Source organism: Rhamphochromis longiceps, linkage group LG7, assembly GCF_057381845.1.
Source record: "Rhamphochromis longiceps isolate RC_006_pf linkage group LG7, R_longiceps_female_GT1.1, whole genome shotgun sequence".
Classification (NCBI taxonomy): domain Eukaryota; kingdom Metazoa; phylum Chordata; class Actinopteri; order Cichliformes; family Cichlidae; genus Rhamphochromis; species Rhamphochromis longiceps.
Window position 1 is genome coordinate 71,223,023 of NC_140563.1, and position 19,480 is coordinate 71,242,502.

General features: G+C 47.2%; 2 protein-coding genes and 1 long non-coding RNA gene across 3 annotated transcripts in view; 2 read left to right on the plus strand and 1 right to left on the minus strand.

Moving 5' to 3' along the window:
* Positions 1–607: 607 nt before the first annotated feature.
* LOC146666978 (glucose-6-phosphate isomerase-like) lies at positions 608–9,910 on the plus strand. Its single transcript, XM_085415135.1, has 18 exons — positions 608–821; positions 1,735–1,825; positions 2,090–2,158; positions 2,925–3,044; positions 3,121–3,204; positions 3,274–3,420; positions 3,539–3,610; positions 3,751–3,795; positions 4,472–4,525; positions 4,955–5,015; positions 5,228–5,271; positions 5,603–5,755; positions 5,916–6,045; positions 6,598–6,674; positions 6,779–6,907; positions 7,018–7,093; positions 7,244–7,310; positions 9,581–9,910. The coding sequence occupies exons 1-18, from the start codon at positions 703–705 to the stop codon at positions 9,702–9,704; spliced, it is 1,662 nt and encodes a 553-aa protein (XP_085271261.1). The 5' UTR covers positions 608–702; the 3' UTR covers positions 9,705–9,910.
* Positions 9,911–11,699: 1,789 nt separating this feature from the next.
* Positions 11,700–14,733, minus strand: mphosph6 (M-phase phosphoprotein 6). The gene is made up of 5 exons (XM_085415139.1): positions 14,555–14,733; positions 13,707–13,819; positions 12,781–12,871; positions 12,250–12,350; positions 11,700–12,119 (listed from the first exon to the last, which is right to left on the minus strand). Exons 1-5 carry the CDS (start codon positions 14,600–14,602, stop codon positions 11,996–11,998), a joined length of 477 nt encoding a protein of 158 aa, XP_085271265.1. The 5' UTR covers positions 14,603–14,733; the 3' UTR covers positions 11,700–11,995.
* Positions 14,734–16,131: 1,398 nt separating this feature from the next.
* The window catches only part of LOC146666980 (uncharacterized), a 31,607-nt gene continuing 28,258 nt past the window's right edge, over positions 16,132–19,480 (plus strand). Inside the window, exon 1 of the long non-coding RNA XR_014912834.1 lies at positions 16,132–16,521. This is a non-coding gene — a long non-coding RNA (uncharacterized LOC146666980). The remainder of the gene's footprint in view (positions 16,522–19,480) is intronic.

Consider the following 19,480-nt stretch of genomic DNA (forward strand, 5'->3'; position numbering starts at 1 on the left):
ACATAAACAGTGAAGCTGGAGGATGAACGCTAACTTTTTTTCCTCTCGATAAAAGTTAACGTGAGGGTTCCTGATGGTTAGAGACAAATGCAGTCGCATGGCAGGATGCTGTAAACAGACCAAACTTCAGCCAGGAGAACAACTGAGATAATCCATCCACAATACGAGGTTAGTCATTCATATACTGCTGCATGGGCTGGGCTGCAGCTACATGGTAAGGGTTTAAACACTGAGCTTTAAAATAAACAGTGATGATGAAAACGGAGAGAGACCGACAGTGATCACTGACTATTTTAGGGGTGTTTCAGATTAAATAGAACAAGATACAAAGCTTATTTTAATAAACAACAGTGTCATATGCAAAGCTAGGATGGCACTAGGGGTGGCAAGAGAGCATTTTAGGGTGGCACATGCCAGCCCATGCCAACCCCGTAGATCTGCCTTGTCGCAATATCGACGCAACATCGTCACTAATCGGCTTCCATACTTCAGTCCCGCTGCCTTTGAGGACGTGACAGGTCGGGTCTGTGGGCGGAGCTCGGGTGGTGGGTTCTATGCTGTGATTGGTTGGGAGCGGCTCTTTCCTCGCGGTGCTCCTCCCTGACTCCCCACCACATTCAGTCCAGTACTGGCTGCGGAGGGTCGAGTCTCACCGGGGAGCGTCTTCAATTTGTCCACATCGAGCACCGAGCAGCCGCCATCATGGCTCTGACCGCCGACGCAAACTTCCAGAAGCTGAAGCAGTGGCACGAGGCAAACGGCGCGAGCCTCAACATGAGGGCCCTGTTCGAGTCCGACCCGGAGCGTTTCGGCCGGTTCAGGTGAGGACAGCCGGAGGACGTATCCCCGTGGTTGGAGGTCCTCAGCGCTCCGCCCGGTTATCGATTCTCCTTCTCGGACTGTGACCGCAGGTGACCGACAAGGTCACCGATCCGCTCCGCGCGTTTCCGCTGTAAGCCCCCCCACCCCGTACTCCCTTCGTCATCATCGCCCCCCGCCCGGGTACTGAGCCCGAAACCTGCAGACCAGAGGCCCGACACCCGGTGGCTCCCTCCTCTACCGATATGGGTTACTGTTAGCTGCTTGCTAAAACGACTGCTTCCATTATCGGACAGTCTGCAGAGATTTCCTGTTTGTGCCAAACCTGCGCACGTGCTTACTAAGCGTTCACCAACACACCACCAGGCCCTCGCAGGTGGGTCTCAGATGTGGGGTTGACCTCATACTGACGTTTACGTTGCAGACTGTCACGGGAGCGACAGGTTGCCTGTGGCGCGTCTGTCCGTTAATGGAAGCAGAACACCTGAAGGAAGTTTCAGGTGTTCTGCTTCCATTATCGGACAGACGATAATGGAAGCATTAGCCCTGACATCGGGCGAGCCCCCCCGCCGGGCTCGCCCGATGTCAGGGCGGGATGCGGGCGGTAATGAAGCACAGGAGCCGGGGGTGGGACAACCGGGCACCGGTTCTGCCCGCGGGTACGTGCGCTGTGACGCATCCGCAGACAGACTGAGTCATCGCGTGAAAGAGGCCCACGTGCTGAGGGAGTCTGAGCAGAACCATCACAGGAGGCGGTGTGAGGCGTTTCCTGGACCCTCACACGGTCAGCTGAGGGTGATGCTGCGGTCATCACCCTCAGGCGGTTGCTCTGTTGTTGTTCAGGTCCTGTGTTTGGCTGCTCTGTGCGTGTCTGTGAAACTGGGTGTAAATAAAGGTTTTTGGCTCTGCTCACAGCACCACCCTGCAGACGGATGATGGCGACATCCTGATCGATTATTCCAAGAACCTGATCAACCAGGACATCTTGGCCATGCTCCTGGCCCTGGTGAGAACACACTCGGTCTTTGATTTTGAAAGGCAGCTGGAGCTCACCTGTAGCAGCAGGTTCAGCTAAAGGTGAGCGGAGGAGGCGTGCCTTATCTGCTCAGAGCTCCAGTGAAACAGGAAGGTTTCCACACTTTATTTGGAAAGAGAAGCGTTGCGCCACGGCACCAGTGGCGGGCGCCGTGTCGACATGTCACCGCTTCCTGGTGGTGAAATGAGCTTCCTGAAGTCACCTGATTGCTGCCCGTGTGTTTCCTGTGTGCAGGCCAAGTCTCGGGGGCTGGAGGAGGCGCGGAAGAGGATGTTTTCCGGAGAGAAGATCAACTTCACCGAGGTAACGCCTCCTCACACGTCCACGTAGAAACTAAAAGGGGAACGAAGGTCACGTGACCGCTTTCCTCTAGCTTCACTTATCCATCATTAATCCCACGAAGGTGTTTATCAGGTCGATCGAGCAAAGGTTTGTAGAGCGAATAAATGATTCAGGTGTGTGTGTGCACTCGCGTTAAAGTACACCTGCGCAGGCTCGACCTGTACGCATCTAAATTCCAACTGACACTCAAACGCACCACGATGGCTTTATTTTGTTGGTTTCAGAGACGCTCTTCATCCTCCACCTGACACCGCGCAGACTCAGAGCTGCTGACACACACACACACTGAAGGTCAATGTATTGCTCAGCAGCGGCTGATTGAGCAGCTCCTGATCAACACGATGGATCACAAATCTTAAATATTTACGCAAACACGTTTGTATCACTTAAAACAGGCTGTGTGGTGACGTCATCGATCACAGGAAGCTGTTATAATTTTACCAAACACTGTAAATGGCTCCTGTATCAATAAAGTTCAGCCTGTTTGAACGTGCTGATGGATCCTGACCTGATCGGGGGATTCCACAGATCTGATTGATCAGTATGGTGATGTCACACCTGCTGATCTCTAACCTGAGAGCAGGGTAGGGTCACAGCATCTGTTGCCATGGTGATATATCCCAGTGTGAGGTGGCCCTCAGACTCGGAGGTGACTCCGACATCAGCGCGTGCGTTTGTGTGAGGGGGTCGCTGCTAACCCCGTTGTTGTTACCGCATGCGCTCACAGGGCCGGGCCGTGCTCCACGTCGCTCTGAGGAACCGCTCCAACACGCCGATCCTCGTCGACGGCGAAGACGTGATGTCCGAGGTCAACAGGGTGCTCGACAAGATGAAGGCGTTCTGCCAGGTGAGTGTGTGTCTGTGAGCGTGTGTCAATGCGTGTGACGCCTGGAGGTCGTGACCTTTGTGTCGTGCGTTTACAGAAAGTTCGCAGTGGTGACTGGAAAGGCTTCAGCGGGAAGAGCATCACTGACGTGGTGAACATCGGCATCGGAGGCTCCGACCTGGTGAGTGACCGCTGAGCTCTCGCACGCGCGTCAGCAGTCATGTGACTCACTGTGTTGTGGTGCGTTCAGGGCCCTCTGATGGTGACGGAGGCTCTGAAGCCGTACTCGGCGGGAGGACCGGACGTTTGGTTCGTTTCCAACATCGACGGGACTCACCTGGCCAAGACGCTCGCCAAGCTGAACCCCGAGACCACCCTGTTCATCATTGCCTCCAAGGTCACACACGCCTAACTCCTGGGTCTGAGCGTGCTCAGTCGGTTGCTTTCAGTTTCGAGAGACTATTGGTTTGAGTTACTGTTTGCTAACTCTCCGTTCCTCACTCTGACCTCCTCAGACCTTCACCACCCAGGAGACCATCACCAACGCCGAGTCCGCCAAAGACTGGTTCTTGCAGACCGCCGCCGACGTGAGTAGACCCGAGCCTGACGCAGCTGCTCTAAAACACACAGTCGCTTTAAAATGGAGGCAGACGGGGTCAGGGGTCAGGGGGTCGGGTGGTGATCTCTCCATCACGCTCACGAGCTTCTCTCCTCTCATCCTCCACAGAAATCTGCTGTGGCCAAACACTTTGTGGCTCTGTCCACCAACTCAGTGAGTCACACACGCAGACACACACACACACACGCAGACAGACACACACGCAGACACACACATGCTCACACGCAGACACACACACACACACGCAGACACACACATGCTCACACGCAGACACACACACACACACGCAGACACACACACACACGCAGACAGACACACACGCAGACACACACACACACACGCAGACACACACATGCTCACACGCCGACAGACACACACGCAGACACACACACACACACGCAGACACACACACACACACGCAGACAGACACACACACACACGCAGACAGACACACACACGCAGACAGACACACACACAGACACACACATGCTCACACGCAGACACACACACACACACACGCAGGCAGACACACACACATGCTCACACGCAGACACACACACACGCAGACACACACACACACACGCAGACAGACACACACACACGCTCTCATGCACACACAGGCAGACACACACACACACACGCAGACAGACACACACGCAGACACACACACACACACACGCAGACAGACACACACGCAGACACACACACACACACACGCAGACAGACACACACGCAGACAGACACACACACGCTCTCATGCACACACAGGCAGACACACACGCTGCTCTAATCAGATCATCTGCAGCCTCTCTGTCTCCGCCTCCTTCAGGCTAAGGTGAAGGACTTCGGCATCGACACGGCGAACATGTTCGAGTTCTGGGACGTAAGTGCGCCTGTTACGATGATGAGGAGGATGATGTCACTATGAATGCATGTGACTCGGATGGTTTTCAGCGGCGGGCTGGTGACGTGTAACCTGGGTAACAGGTTTTTGAGTCGACCCTCGTTATTTATTTAATAATATTCGTTTGTGTTGATTCTGGCTCCTTCACAGTTAAATTCATCGCTTTTCTTCAGATTTAAGGAGCTCGTCATTTTTACCGTAGTCGGAGTTCCTTCGTGTTTCTCGTGAGGTCGCTCCTGTCGTGACCTCGGTTAACGCTGCCATCCTTCTGCTGAAAACAAACTGACAGAAAGCGGCTCAGTGCGAGCTCGCTGCTTCCTGTCACTGCTTTTATTTTGACGATCTGCTGCCCTGCCTGTGCTCTGATTGGTGGAGTGACTGTGTGATGTCATGTTTGCTTGTCCTCAGTGGGTCGGAGGTCGCTACTCGCTGTGGTCGGCCATCGGTCTGTCCATCGCTCTGCACGTGGGTACGTCTGTGACTCTGCTGTCGCCGGGGCAAAGTTATCAGTCAGTGATGGCGTCGTCCTGTCAGAGGAAAGAAGGATTATTCTGGACTGAGAATCAAGCAAAGCTGCTCTGCAGCGAGCTGAGCTTCAGCCTGTTGATATGTGCACGACTGAGTTGTTGTCCCTCCTTCTGAGAGCCTGATTGATAAACTCTGGTTTGTTTTGTGTTTCAGGCTTTGAGAACTTCGAGCAGCTTCTCTCCGGAGCTCACTGGATGGTACGCCGCCGTCTCTTCTGCTTTCTTGCGAGCGAGTTACTTCACGTTCGTCCGCGGGACAAAAATGGATTTCAACACGTGTTATTTGATCGTTGCGTCACTCTGAAATGTTTCCACGCTTCCCGTCAAGTTACTGAACAGGACACTTTCACAACTCGGGCTCGAATGTGAAAGGCGAGAGAATGGCGCCCTTTGTTTCTGCACGCGCTCTGTGCACAATACTTGCACACGCTCTGCTGACTGCAGGTGAACATCTCACCTGCAGTCAGCAGAGCGTGTGCAGCCTGACAGCAGGAGCATGAACCTAAACTCTCCTCCCCCCTCCTCCCAGGACAACCATTTCCGCAGTGCCCCCCTGGAGCAAAACGCCCCCGTGCTACTCGCCATGCTTGGCGTCTGGTACATCAACTTCTTCCAGGCAGAGACCCACGCCATGCTGCCTTACGACCAGTACATGCACCGCTTCGCCGCCTACTTCCAGCAGGTCAGTGACGCAGGGAGGCGGGTCTGCAGGTGTGACGCCTGCGTCACGTAACGCGCAGGAGACCACAGAAACCTTACATTACATCAGACTGCGGCGTGGGGGTGGAGTTTCGTGTTCGTGATGAATGTCGGCGCTGATGACCCGTCTGTTTGGTCTTCAGGGCGACATGGAGTCCAATGGGAAGTACATCACCAAAGATGGCGCCCGCGTCAACTACCACACTGGACCAATCGTGTGGGGCGAGCCGGGGACCAATGGGCAGCACGCCTTCTACCAGCTCATCCACCAAGGTGAAGCTCCACCCTTTAATTATGTAACAGTGACCGCTCGTTAGTGAACATCAGGGCAGCTTGTCACACCTGCAGCCCCAGCGTAGGTCACACAAACCTTCATGATCCAAGCACAGGTGAGTTAAAATGGTCACAGACGACGTGCCGCGTACCTGGAGCGCCCGAGCCTGAAGCTGAAGCTCCTCCCCCTGTGGAAACACCTGTACAGGTCCTTTTGTAAACATAATCAGATGTCTTTTATTTAATAAGAGACGTGAGAGGGGCACACCTGAGTGTCTTTGATCTGCTGCTTATTGATCTGAGAACATTCGAGATGCTGTGATTGGATACCACAGGGCTCCTTCCACAGATGATTGGTGGCGTCGAATGCTTCCCCCCCCCCCCCCCCCCCCCCCCCCCACCCCCACAGCAGAGGGAGCCGGATTATTCTGGATCACTGAGGCCAGACAGAGTTTTCTTCTTTGGTCTGATCTGATTGGAGCTCGCCGCCTCGTGCGTCTGAACAGCCTGTGATCAATACCCAGAGTTAACAGACTGCTTGTCCTTCCTCAGGCACTCGTATGATTCCTGCTGACTTCCTCATTCCTGCTCAGTCTCAGCATCCAATCAGAAACAACCTCCACCACAAGGTCTGGACATTTGTTACCTTAGCCAGGCTGAACTGATTAGCTGGAGGAACCGAGAGCACACCTGGATGATGTAACGCCTCACGGGTGTTGTGTGCTTCATGCAGATCCTGGTGGCAAACTTCCTGGCTCAGACCGAAGCGCTGATGAAGGGAAAGACTCCGGACGAGGCCCGGAAAGAGCTGGAGGCCGCCGGCATGTCGGGAGATGCTCTGGAGAAGCTGCTGCCGCACAAGGTAAGAGCGCACACCTGGACACACCTGTGTGTGACCATCAGAGTAGAAACAGTCAGGTGACTGTACAGCGTGTCGACGTTCCAGCGTTTAAATGATGTTTTTCTCTGCAGGTGTTTCTGGGGAACAAGCCGAGCAACTCGATCGTTTTCAAGAAGCTCACCCCGTTCATACTGGGAGCTCTGGTCGGTGAGTACTGGCTTTTTAATCAAACGTGCTGCTGTGGGCGGAGTCACTGCAGGTGATCTCCGGTTACTGTAAACTTCAGTTGCACCAATAACGTCTCAGGTGTGTCCATTTAAAGAGGAGGAGTCTGACACAGCTGTGTTGTTCTTTCAGCCATGTACGAGCACAAGATTTTCGTCCAGGGCGTCATGTGGGACATCAACAGCTACGACCAGTGGGGGTGAGTCACACCTGGGCGGGGCTAAACTCGGGTTTAAGGTAGATTAAGCTTCCACGTTTGGGTTTTATTTTACAATTAAACATTCATTTTTTAAAAATTTTTTAACGATCTTGAACGGTCACTTTGCTGCCACTAATAGACCTCCATACGTTCCCTTTTTTAAATAACTTAACCCTTTAGAGCCGGTCGGAGCGGGCACGCTCTGTTTTGCGTAACTATTTTTAAATCCCGGCAGCACTGCAACCACGTAAGCTAGCACAATATATATATATATTTTTTTGCATATGAAACCGGAGGAGTTGTACTTGCATCTGATGCCATCAGCTTGTCCTCGGTCACAGTTTCCTTCCACATACAGCTTTGCAAAAACTGCATAAAAAGCTCTTGCAGCAACAAAAACATAATATTCCAGAAACACGCTTTGCCGATCCGATCAGCTGTTCATAACACTTCCTACGTCCATCAGCGCGAACTTTTGCATGTCCGCCATGTCCTGCCCGAAACCGGAAGTGACGTCATTTTCGCGGAAATGTAGTTTTTTTTTTTTTTTTTTACCATCAGGGCCTCATGAGCCTATACTGGTGTTTTTAAAAGTTATGTTTGACTTTATGACTTTCTGTGATGCTTAGGACTCATATTGCTCTGCTGGAAATAGTTTATTTTGATGCACATGCTGCTTTTTTGCAAATTTGCATTATAATATTTATTTTCGTTTTTCCTGCAGTATATAAAAATTGGTGTATTTCAAAAATAAAACTATGAAGACACTCAAAATAAATTTCCTGTGGTGGGAAACTAGTTTGTGCAACTTTTTTGTATTTGCAGTTTTGAGGGATAAACCTCTTAAATTTCTCTAACTAGAAATATATGTTAAAAAAACAAAAACGATTTTCATTTTTTTTTGTAGTTTATTGCACTTTTTTTGCAATTTATGTAATTACTATGCACTTAATGCAGACATATTATTAAAATCTGGGCTATAATTGTTGTATTGATGTATAGCAACTTGAAATGCTCCCAAAGATGGCTCCACAGCATGTACAAATATAATATAAGCTCTGGCGGACTTGGTTCTATGGTAGGTCTTAAAGGGTTAAAGTTGTTGGGTTTTTTGTATTTAAATTAAAACAATGAATTTTCACTGTATTTATTTTATCACGTCTTAAAACATGTATTCAGAACTGCTTACTCTTCATCGTGACTCCGTCTTAGTCTAGTTTTACATGTTTTCATTTTGTGCTTATGTCAGGTAACCTTGAGGGTCTTTAAAGGCGCCTTTTATTATTATATATCCAGTTGTTCAGTGATGACGCGACGAATCCTACTTCCGGGTCTAAAGTAGTCTGCGTTTAATATGGCTTTTGTGTTGTTAACATGTTTAATGTTTTGTATTTTCTTCTATTTGATCTCAAAAAGCTCCTAAAACAGTCAGTGATCACTGTTGACCTCCCTCGGCTTTTATTACCACTAATCATTTATTTAAGCTCAGTTTTTAAAACCTTAGGATGTAACTACAGCCCAGCCCATGCAGCAGTATATGAATGACTAACCTCGTATTGTGGATAGATTATCTCAGTTGTTCTCCTGGCTGAAGTTTGGTCCTTTTACAGCATCCTGCCATGCGATTACATTTGTTCCTGACCACCGAGAACACTCACGTTAACTTTTATCGAGTGGAAAAAAAGTTAGCTTGTTTATATTATGCTAACATAGCTGTGTCGCTAGCGGTCACGTAGCACATCATTATATAGCAGCTAGCCCAACTTCAGTAACCCTACAAACGTCACTGCTGTTTAGTTTTCTGTCTTCATTTATGCTGGAAGTGATAACAGAGCTGTACGTTTGAATTTGTTTCCAAAACCCCGCAGTCAGGACATGCTATATTGTATTTAGATAGAAGCTAGCGAGCTAACTCCCTGCTAACTTCTAACTCCGTTAAATGTCATAAATTCCGTTTTCATGGATGCCTGGATGTTAAACTCAATTGTTACACCTGGTAGAGCAGAATGCTGATCATTTTATTAAAGAGGAAAGACTTTAGACAGTTTTCAACTCTCAGTAATGCCACAGTGATCGTTTGATATATGGACCTGCAGCGGAGTTTAGACCCAGACACGGCTAGTGACGTCAGACTGAACAACCGGATTTAGTCAAACTTGCCTCATTGGTACCAGCGGTCTTCCGTACGTTTCCCTTACAAAATAATTGTTGTTGACCAACCAGCGTTGCTGTGTAAAGTTGTGTTGCTGACCCGCCTCTTTCCGCCGCAGGGTGGAGCTCGGGAAGCAGCTCGCCAAGAAGATCGAGCCGGAGCTGAAGTACGACTCGGAGGTGACCTCCCACGACTCGTCCACCAACGGCCTCATCAACTTCCTGAAGAAGAACTTCGCCTGAACGTTGAGCCGGCGTTAGCCGACCTCATCCTCCATCCTCATTGGCTGAATGATGTTTGTCTTGTCGTACGCTGTGAGCACTTCCTGTCTGTTATCTGTGTGCTAAGAGTCTTCACGTGTAGACGAGTCCTGAAAACGTACACGTTTGTGTAGGTGACCATGCCCAGTCAACTGTGACTTTCAAAATAAAAGCCTGTTTGTCGCCAATGCTGTGTTTGGTTTCATTGTGAGGTCACAGGAAATGCTTCTGTCCAATCAGTGAGCTTGTTTAAAGGAGAAGTCGGCTTCAGCAGTCAGGTAATTACTGATTACTGATCAGGTGTGATGTTGGACTGGCCTCGCTGGACGACGGGGGGGGTGCTGAGCTGAAGCCTCGTGCTGATGTTTGGGGCGGGACGAGGGAAATGCTGTTGGCGCTGCACAACAAGGCCGTGCTGGTGACACATGAGCAACAGGTAACGCACACCTGTAATGCTCACTGGTGCTGATTTTACACACCTGCTCTGAACTTATCATCCAATCAGAGGTCAGCAGTACCTATGCAAGTCATGGATTCTCACATCAAAGCAAATTTAAACTCTTCTGTGACAGAGCGTGGTGACTCACAGCCAAACGACCGTTTTAAACCTTTTCTGGTGGAACAAAAGCACCTGATCCCAGTTCAAACGGGTGAGTTATGACACAGCGTGTACAGGCGTTCAGTTCCTGCGTCAGCCGGCGAGCATGTTTATTTTAACATGACTCACTGCAGAGCCTCTAGTGGACATCAGGGGAACTGCAGGTGTGGAAGCGATGAAGGGTGCTGAGTCTTGACTTCCTGAAGTTGAACAGTTGTTATTAAGACGTTTAAGATAAAGTAGGATGATTTTGATCTGGATCAAGCAAAGGTGCTCTTATTTTAAAGCCCTAATATTGAATGAACTCTTTAAAGCCTGCTAGGAGTTTAACGTTTGTGTGGAGCAAACATTGATTAAAAACAGCCGCATGCCTGCTCCGACCTCCGTGCACAAATGCATCGTTTGTGCTTCAGTGAGCGCCAGCCCGCTCAGACTGGACGAGCAGGAAGCGATCAGATTTCTGATGGCTGCGCTCCAACTGGCACTCAGTTTACCCTCAAGGGTTTTTTTGCACTAATAAAGTGGAGTAAAGTATTTTGTCAATTATATCATCAGTTATATCGTTATTGCAAATTTTCAAATGTATATCGTGATATTTTTGGTCATATCGCCCTGCTCTAATTACCAGGCCTCTGCAGAACTTCAACACATGCTGATGAGGCCGTTTAAATCAGCTGTGCTGGATCAGGGACATGTCTAAGACCTGCAGGACACCACCTCGAACAGACTGTAGTTAAGAGGACAGGCTGCACAGTGGGAACATGGAGCTGTCGTGTTGCTGCCATCCGATTACAAACAGGCTCGTATTCTTATTAAAGATGTTCGTTTAAGTGGAAATATCTGAATTACACATTATCCTGAGCTTTTTGATCAGGGTTGAATTTATTCTGAAATAAATAACTGAAAGTTAAAACATCAATAACTCAAAGGTACAATTTTACTTTTATTTTGAAATTTTAATTTATCCAAACTTCATGTGTGACTCTGAAATTATTTTCAGTTTGAAGTTTTCTAATTATTTCCATATATTTACGTTTATATTTGTTAACACTTTACGTTTCTAAGCCGTCATCTCTAACTGGTTTCCTCTCAGTCACCTTTGGGAACGAGGGGGCCGCCACTCGCCGCGGAGACGAGCTTCTTGCCACCTTCTCCTCCATGGCTCGGGCGGAGGAGACATCTACGCGGTGTTCTGGCCCAGATGTCACGGCAGTCAGCCGAGGATCCGTCTCCCGTGGCGAATGCCGTATGTCACGCTCTGCTGGCAACCCGGCCCAGACCGTTGTACGTTCATTGACCGCCGCCATGTTCGACCCGTTTTTAAACACACCAACTGTCAGGCGGCGGAGCTTCAACACTCGAGCTTAAACGAGACACTCTGAAATAAACACATCCTCCATCTTTTATTTACAGTCTGTGTTTTACTTCTTCAGAGGTCTGAACTAACCTTCACCTCCTCATGACGAGCAAACAAGTGGAGGAGGCGTGGCTTTAAACACCCCTCAGGTGAGTCACATACAGAGTTAAAAAACAAACAGGGAATAAACATGCAGCTCTCAGGAGCTCTGAGGCTGCTCGTGTCCTCCTCGTGGAATAAAAGCAGGATGTATAACATCCACACAGCTGCTGCTCCACGCCAGCCTCACGTTTAAAAACATCTGGAGCGCGAGCATCTTCAGTCCTGAGGCTTCACGAATGCTCTCTTCGCCGCCTCGTGGTTCTCCTCGTCCGCCTCCTGCGCCACTCGCTCTCGCTTCGTTGCAAACTTCTTCTTCATGCTTCCAACTAAACTCTCGTACCTGCCGAGAAAAACAGCAGATGAGAGCCTCGCCTCATGCACTGTGTGTGTGTGTGTGTGTGTGTGTGTGTCTGTAATGAGCTACAGTAGGAACACGCAGCGCTTCAGCATCAGAGGGAAACAGTTCGTACCTCAGAGCCATTTCTTCATCTGTGACGTCTGTTTGCATCCGGCTCAGGTCCTCCTCTTCCTCCTCCTCTTCCTCTCTGGGGTTCATCAGAGCCATCAGCTTCTGCAGGGACACACAGGACGGTTCCAGTTTAAATGCTGCAGAGCAAACACTCAGAGAGACTCGTCGTCCTGGGGTCAGGAGTCAGGGGGTAGGACAGAGGACCCAGGGTGAGGAGTCAGGGGGTAGGACACACCTGAAGCCTCCAGGTGACAGAGGCAGGGTCGTACTGGGATGCTTCTGCTGCAGTTGTACAGCTGAGATCTTACAGCAATATTTAAACATGAATAAAACAGCTGGTCGTTTCCATGGTAACCTTCAGTCAGACAGTCCCTGCTGGTTTAAATCGAGGCTGATTATTGTTAAAAAAACGAAGAACAAACTGATGTTTCTTAGCTCTGTGTCCTCCCAAACACAGCAGTCAGGTAATCTGACACTCCGCGACGTCAGGGGTCAAAATAAAAACAGGAAGTGGGCGTGAAATGACACACACCTCGACTTCAGGATTGAAGCCTCTGAAGGAGAGTCGGCCATACTTCAGATCCTCGCAGGGAACGAAACTCCTCTCCTCGATGATCAGGTTCCTGCAGGAGCAGAGACGCCACAGTATTAAGAACACCTCCAGAATAACATCATCCGCCTCCATGATCACATGACCTCTGACCCCTAAGTACTTAAATCACACTTCACTGTGTTCAGACTTCAAACTAGACTCCATTCAGAAAACTGCACATTAAGCAGCTGCATGAAGAAAGTCCTTTAACGACGGTGCGGCGAGGCTGTTATACTCCTAGAGTATTTAAAGTAGAATGGGAGGCAGAGCCTTCAGTTTTCAGGCCCCTCTTCTGTGGAACCAGCTTCCAGTTTGGATTCAGGAGACAGACACTATCTCTACTTTCAAGATTAGGCTTCAAACTTTCCTTTTTGCTAAAGCATATAGTTAGGGCTGGACCAGGTGACCCTGAATCCTCCCTTAGTTATGCTGCAATAGACGTAGGCTGCTGGGAGATTCCCATGATGCACTGAGTTTTTCCTTTCCAGTCACCTTTCTCACTCACTATGTGTTAACAGACCTCTCTGCATTGAATCATATCTGTTATTAACCTCTGTCTCTCTTCCACAGCACGTCTGTATCCTGTCTTCCTTCTCTCACCCCAACCAATCACAGCAGATGGCCCCGCCCCTCCCTGAGCCTGGTTCTACTGGAGGTTTCTTCCTGTTAAAAGGGAGTTTTTCCTTCCCACTGTCGCCAAAGTGCTGCTCATAGGCTCGTATCTATTATTGTAGGATCTACTGTACAATATAACGCACCTTGAGGCGACTGTTGTTGTAATTTGGCGCTATATAAATAAAATTTAATTGAATTATACATTTTGCTTGAACTAAAGTGGGCGGAGCCTGAATGACGCTCATACGTACTCTTTAGCCTTGAGCTCGGGTAGGTCCAGGTACCAGTGCTCATCACTGATGATCCTCCGCTCGTCCTCCTCCAGCTGCTTCTTCGTCTCTGCATCCAGACGTCTCTGCATGAACTGTGGACACACACACGTCACCTTCAGCTGACGTTTCTGTGAGGTTTTAACCACACCTGCGCTCATGAATGATTTACTGCACTCAGCTGTGATTGGCTGAGGTCTCCCTGCAGAGAACCACAGCTGTTTTTCTCAGTGTGAAATCTTCCACATCTGCAGACCAGATTTTTAAAGTAAAGGTGAAAATCAGCTGAGAGGGTTTCATTCTGATTGGTCAAGGCATCAGGCCCCAGAAACATCTTCTCCACGTTGGTTCAGCCTCCCCAGGAAACAAACCAGCACCCTGTAGGTTGTAACCGCCCCCTGGATGTCATATCCGGTTCTGATACAGTTTTTAAAGCATGAATTTCAGCCGTTGTTCCCATTATTAGTGACGTAAAACAAATACCTGAGCATCCACACCGGTTCAGATTCGCATCACGTGACAGATCATTTTAAAGTCAGAGCTTATCTTTAGTGTCTCATACTCATACACACATTATTTATTAATAAATTACATTTACAGCCTGTTATTAACTCTGCTGAACGCCGATTTACTCTCCAGGTCACACTTGACATCAGGTAATAAAATTTAGCTTCTGTGTGAGATTTAAAACTTCATGTGAAGCAGAAAACCTTAAATCATCAGATTTCTGAGTGGAGTTATGCGCCGGCGCATTACAAAGCTAACGTTCTGCTAGCTATCGGCTGCTAGCTGCTCTCCGCGTGTCCGTTAGCACGCGCAGCTTCACTCACCTTCATCCGCAGCAGGTTTTTGGACAGCTTCACCGACTCACTCGCCATCTTTTATCCAAGAGAATGCGGCTAACCGAACCGGAGGACCCTCGGTGCTGCACACCGAGCTAACGCCACGCTACACAGAGGCAGAAAGAACCGAGCGCCGAGCTGCTTCTCCAGCCCTGCTAATCGAGCTCTGATGTAGTGATGGGTCGTTCGCGAACGAAATGGCTCTTAGAGCCGGCTCTTTGAAGTGAACGACGCGAGCCGGCTCCTTATCGCGAGCCGTCACGTGGGTTTTTTTTTTTTTTCTTTCTCTCAGCCTCTCTCTCGCACTTTTTTTCCGCTTCACTCTGCACACGAGCCTTGTGCTTTACGCTGGGCAGAGGGGGGAGGGGCGGTAGTTACACTCAGTAGCACAGGAACAGAGCCAGAGAGAGAGAAAGAGAGGCAGGGACAACAACATTAGAAAGGTATAGTAATCATCCACAACTATTTTCGGTTGCAGATGATAAAGGATTGAGAAAGTTTATTCATGCAGGTCCATATGACAGAGAATATGCATGTTCTTTTAGTTTTCATATTATAATTTATATTTAATTGTGTTGTGGTTTGCAGTGTTTTGTGTTCTTTTCACTTTAAATTTGTGAAAGGAAAAAGCTGAAAATTTAAATAGTTAAAAGTTGAAATGTGAATAGTTGATTTTTGTATTATATGATTTATTTATTACATTTTATGTGGAGTGAATAAATAAAAGTATATTTACGGTGGCCCCTAGAGACAAAGCACATACAAACTTCAAATCACGTACGAACTCTGAAGCATGTACAAACTCCAAAACACGTAAAAACACGTACAAACTCCAAAACACGTAAAAACTCCAAAAACACGTAAAAACACGTACAAACTCCGAAGCACGTAAAAACTCAGAAGCATATAAAAACTCAGAAGCACATAAAAACTCAAAACACGTACAAAAGACAACAGAAGTGCTCCAGGATGCTGGGCGCAGTGTTGAGCCTTTGTTATCTTGTGGCTACACAAGCCAGCAAGTACCAACGACCGGATTTGGTGTGTGGTAATAACAGGTAAATGAACTTTTTTTTAAATTATTTGAATATATATATGAGTGCCTGTGTATAAATATACAAACAATACACACATGCTTTCAATTGTGTAATTTAAGTGATCTAGTAGCTCTGCTTTGGAAGTTCAGTTCATGCTAGAAATGTGTTTTGGAGTTTGTACGTGTTTTGTCTCTAGGGGCCACCGCATATATTTATATATAAACATATATAAATAAAACCACTTGTTTTTACGTTAGTAATTCCTTTTGTGCATAATTTTATATTATTGTTAATAATAAATTAATTAAAGCAACAAAACAACCTGAAGAGCCGGTTCGGAGCCGAAAGAGCCGGCTCTTTTTAGTGAGCCGAACCGAAAGAGCCGGATCTCTAAAAAGAGCCGGAAATCCCATCACTACTCTGATGTGCAGCCCAGGGGCGGATCTAGAGAAATTTTCTTAGGGTGGCATGAGGGTGGCAAAGAAATCAAATGGGGTGGCAAAATCAAAGCCCCCCCCCCCCCCCCCAAAACACTCATGCAGGTGGTTACATGTGGTTAAATGATTCAAATGCAGTAAGTATGCACGTTTTTCATATAAATATAGTCGATAACTTAATTATTGTCTGTAGCCCACATGATTACACACTTTAGTTACATAAAACATGTGAGTTTTGATGCTATGTACTGTATAGCCTGTATGATAAATAAATATGTAGCCCAATAAGTATAAACTCCAGTAAGCTACACAACATGGGGCGCTTCATTTACAAACACAAGTCTAACTTAAGTTTCACTGTTTTTGTTAGAAAACAGTCACATTGTTGCAGCTTAAATTACACAAAATGTCAGAAATCTGCACCGTCATGAACAAACATGTAAACCTCATTTTTCATGATTTGTTGGATGAACCCACTGAGGTCTGAAATACAACCGGCGATGTGTGACTCCTTTGAGTTTACGTTGTTTATGTCCAACACAGACATGTTGGGTAAATGTTTATAACTTGAAATGCAAATATAAAACGTACATTTTATAAACATAAACAACTATTTATCTAAAAATGCAGCCAATACACCGTTTGTTTCATTTTCTACAACCATTTAAAAATATTACTAAAACTAAAATGAGAGAACAATCAGGTGTGGCAATAAGATGCCCCACAAATGATGTGTGCCAGTAAAAACAAGTTTGTCCACCAAAAGACAGAAGAGCACAGGGACAAACCTGGAGGCCCGACAACAGCAGGTGTATCACTCCGCTGGTTTTCTACTTAGTGACAGTGTTTACGTTGCAAATGTGCCTCTGACAGTCATTAGCGCCCTCACTGACACACTAAACAAAACGACTACACAACAGAACGACTACACAACACACTAAACGTCACAAATCTGCCACATCTAAACTCTCTCTCTCGCTCTGTCTCGCTCGCCCTGTTACCGTCACTCCCCAAACTTTTCCCTCTTCCTAAACAACCAAATCCCACATGTTGACTTTTTTTAAAATTGGTCGACATGGTGCATTTTTCCACCAATAAGAAAGAGGTGGCTTTTTTCCTTTCTTTCCTGTTTTCGTGCTGTCCTTACAAAACGCTTAAAACACACACGTGACGACAGTATTTAGAACGAAGCGTGGCTGATATATATGATCATAACTCTGGATTTACTGGCCTGTAATTAAAATTTAAAAACTTTGAAGTCCGAACTTTCAATGTGGCTGAAACAGAGACTCAGCGTGGCTGCAGCTTGTTGCTGTGTCAGCTTACATCAGTCATGTGATCTGGGGCCCGTTCTTCGTACGTCGCTTACTACATCCAAGATCAAATCATCGCGCTAACCGTGAGCTCGCTAATCCGGTTCTCCGAACACACCTGCTGTTGACGATTAGTACAGCTGGATGAAGTAATGTGAGATCACTGGGTGGCTTAACAGGGGCTACGCATCGATAGTAGAAACATTGATCGGCAACCCTCTGATTGGTCGGCGAAAATGTCGAAGGTGCGTGCTCGGTATTTTTCGGCAGCAGAGCAAGAACTCTTGAGTGAGGGATTTCAGGAGTTTCAGAGTTTAATCAGAACGCAAGGCAACACTGCAAAGGCTGCAAAAGCAAGGAGAGAGGGCTGGCAGGAAGTTGCTGACAAATTAAACTCGTAAGTAATTTAATAATAATAATAATAATGGAGTGGATTTATATAGCGCTTTCCAAGGCACCCAAAGCGCTTTACAATTCCACTATTCATTCACTCTCACATTCACACACTGGTGGAGGCAGCTACAGGTGTAGCCACAGCTGCCCTGGGGCAGACTGACAGAAGCCAGGCTGCCATATTGCGCCATCGGCCCCTCTGGCCAACACCAGTAGGCGGTAGGGTAAATTTATTATATTATATTATATTATATTATATTATATTATATTACATTATATCCTCTTTCACATTAGAGCCACAACAGGATCCACTAGAACATGGGAACAAGTAAAAGTGAAATATAAGAATATTCTACAGAATGGTAATATTTATCACTTATATTGCTTTTCGTCTCTTGGAAAGCGACCCTGAAATAATCTGTTTGTTTGTTTATAACAGCAACCAAGAAAAGGGCAGAGCAAAAAAAAGACAGGTGGTGGTCCTGCACCCCCTCGTCAACAAGTTGGTTAAGTAAATAATACCCTCACGGGAATATCGATATCTCTCTATGAGCACACTGTCGCGCTGAGCTAAAGGATCCTGTCTGTCCCGCAATATACGCTGAATTCTGAGGACTCTCCTTATCAATCTTGCACCTTCCGCAATGGGTGGCTCGCGTATACGGACAGGACATGGCTGCGACAGGCTTCCCAAATCCACCTTCGCTTTTATAGCCATGGTCTCTCATCTTGATTACACGAAGTAATTTACAATTACTACTCTGAAATATGAATTACATCTGTAATAATCACATACATGTAATAGAATGTTAATAGTAGATTTCCCTTTTTAGGAAATGACCTGTATGTATCTGTGTGACATCAATAAAAGGATCAAGTGCTGCATTATCTTCAGTTACATTGATGTTATTTATTTATGGTGAAACAGTGGTGGAATATCGCTGTTGTTTTCGTATAAATGAAGCGGACATATCTGCGTGGCCGCGATCTAATCCTGTTTACATAAAGTAAACCTGCTCCCGAGCAGGTTTACGCTTACGGCTCTGTTGCTATGGCAGCAAGTCCCGGATGAGCTTCGGGGAACCGAACGATCCAAGATCACGCGAAATCGTCAACAATCTAATCCAGCTAACTTACTTAGCGAGGTACGAAGGACGGACCCCTGGAGGTGCAGCGTGTCCGTGGACCACAGAGGGTTAATAACACTCACCTTCCTTCCATTTCCACAGTGTAACATCCACCCACCTGTGTAAAATCCAAAATTCCCATGGTGTTGTTCAAAATGTGCTCTGGCACGATCATGAGCATCGCTTGCTGCTGAAAACAAGAAAAAAGCCGGTCCTGCTATGGGCTGAACCATTTGTTACTGGTGCAGGGGGGACACTATGCAATATATTCAGTTTTAGCATTTATATTCACTGCTGACTGTAACTACGCTCAAACTGTTAATGCTGTCTTACTTTAATAAACAGCACTGTCATATGCAAAACTGGGGTGGCAAGGGATCATTTTAGGGTGGCACTTGCCACCCCATGCCACCCTTCTAGATCTGCCCCTGGGTGGCATGGAAATCAAATGGGGTGGCAAAATCAAAGCCATTTCTTTATACATATGCAGGTGTTACATTCTGTAATATGCATTATAAATGGTTAAAATACATCAAGTGCAGTATAAGTAAACGCATGTTTTATATAAACATTCTTCTTATTTTCTCAAACTACATAATTAAACATC

Bases quoted from the DNA above. Each gene is read 5' to 3' on its own strand.
- LOC146666978 (XM_085415135.1), top strand. From the start codon at position 703: ATGGCTCTGACCGCCGACGCAAACTTCCAGAAGCTGAAGCAGTGGCAC. The intron at 4,526-4,954 runs GTAAGTGCGCCT...GCTTGTCCTCAG, and splicing joins ACATGTTCGAGTTCTGGGAC to TGGGTCGGAGGTCGCTACTC. The intron at 7,311-9,580 runs GTGAGTCACACC...TTTCCGCCGCAG, and splicing joins AACAGCTACGACCAGTGGGG to GGTGGAGCTCGGGAAGCAGC.
- mphosph6 (XM_085415139.1), bottom strand. From the start codon at position 14,602: ATGGCGAGTGAGTCGGTGAAGCTGTCCAAAAACCTGCTGCGGATGAAG. The intron at 12,351-12,780 runs GTGTGTGTCATT...GTGTCCCTGCAG, and splicing joins GCTTCAATCCTGAAGTCGAG to AAGCTGATGGCTCTGATGAA. The intron at 12,120-12,249 runs GTACGAACTGTT...TTTTCTCGGCAG, and splicing joins GATGAAGAAATGGCTCTGAG to GTACGAGAGTTTAGTTGGAA.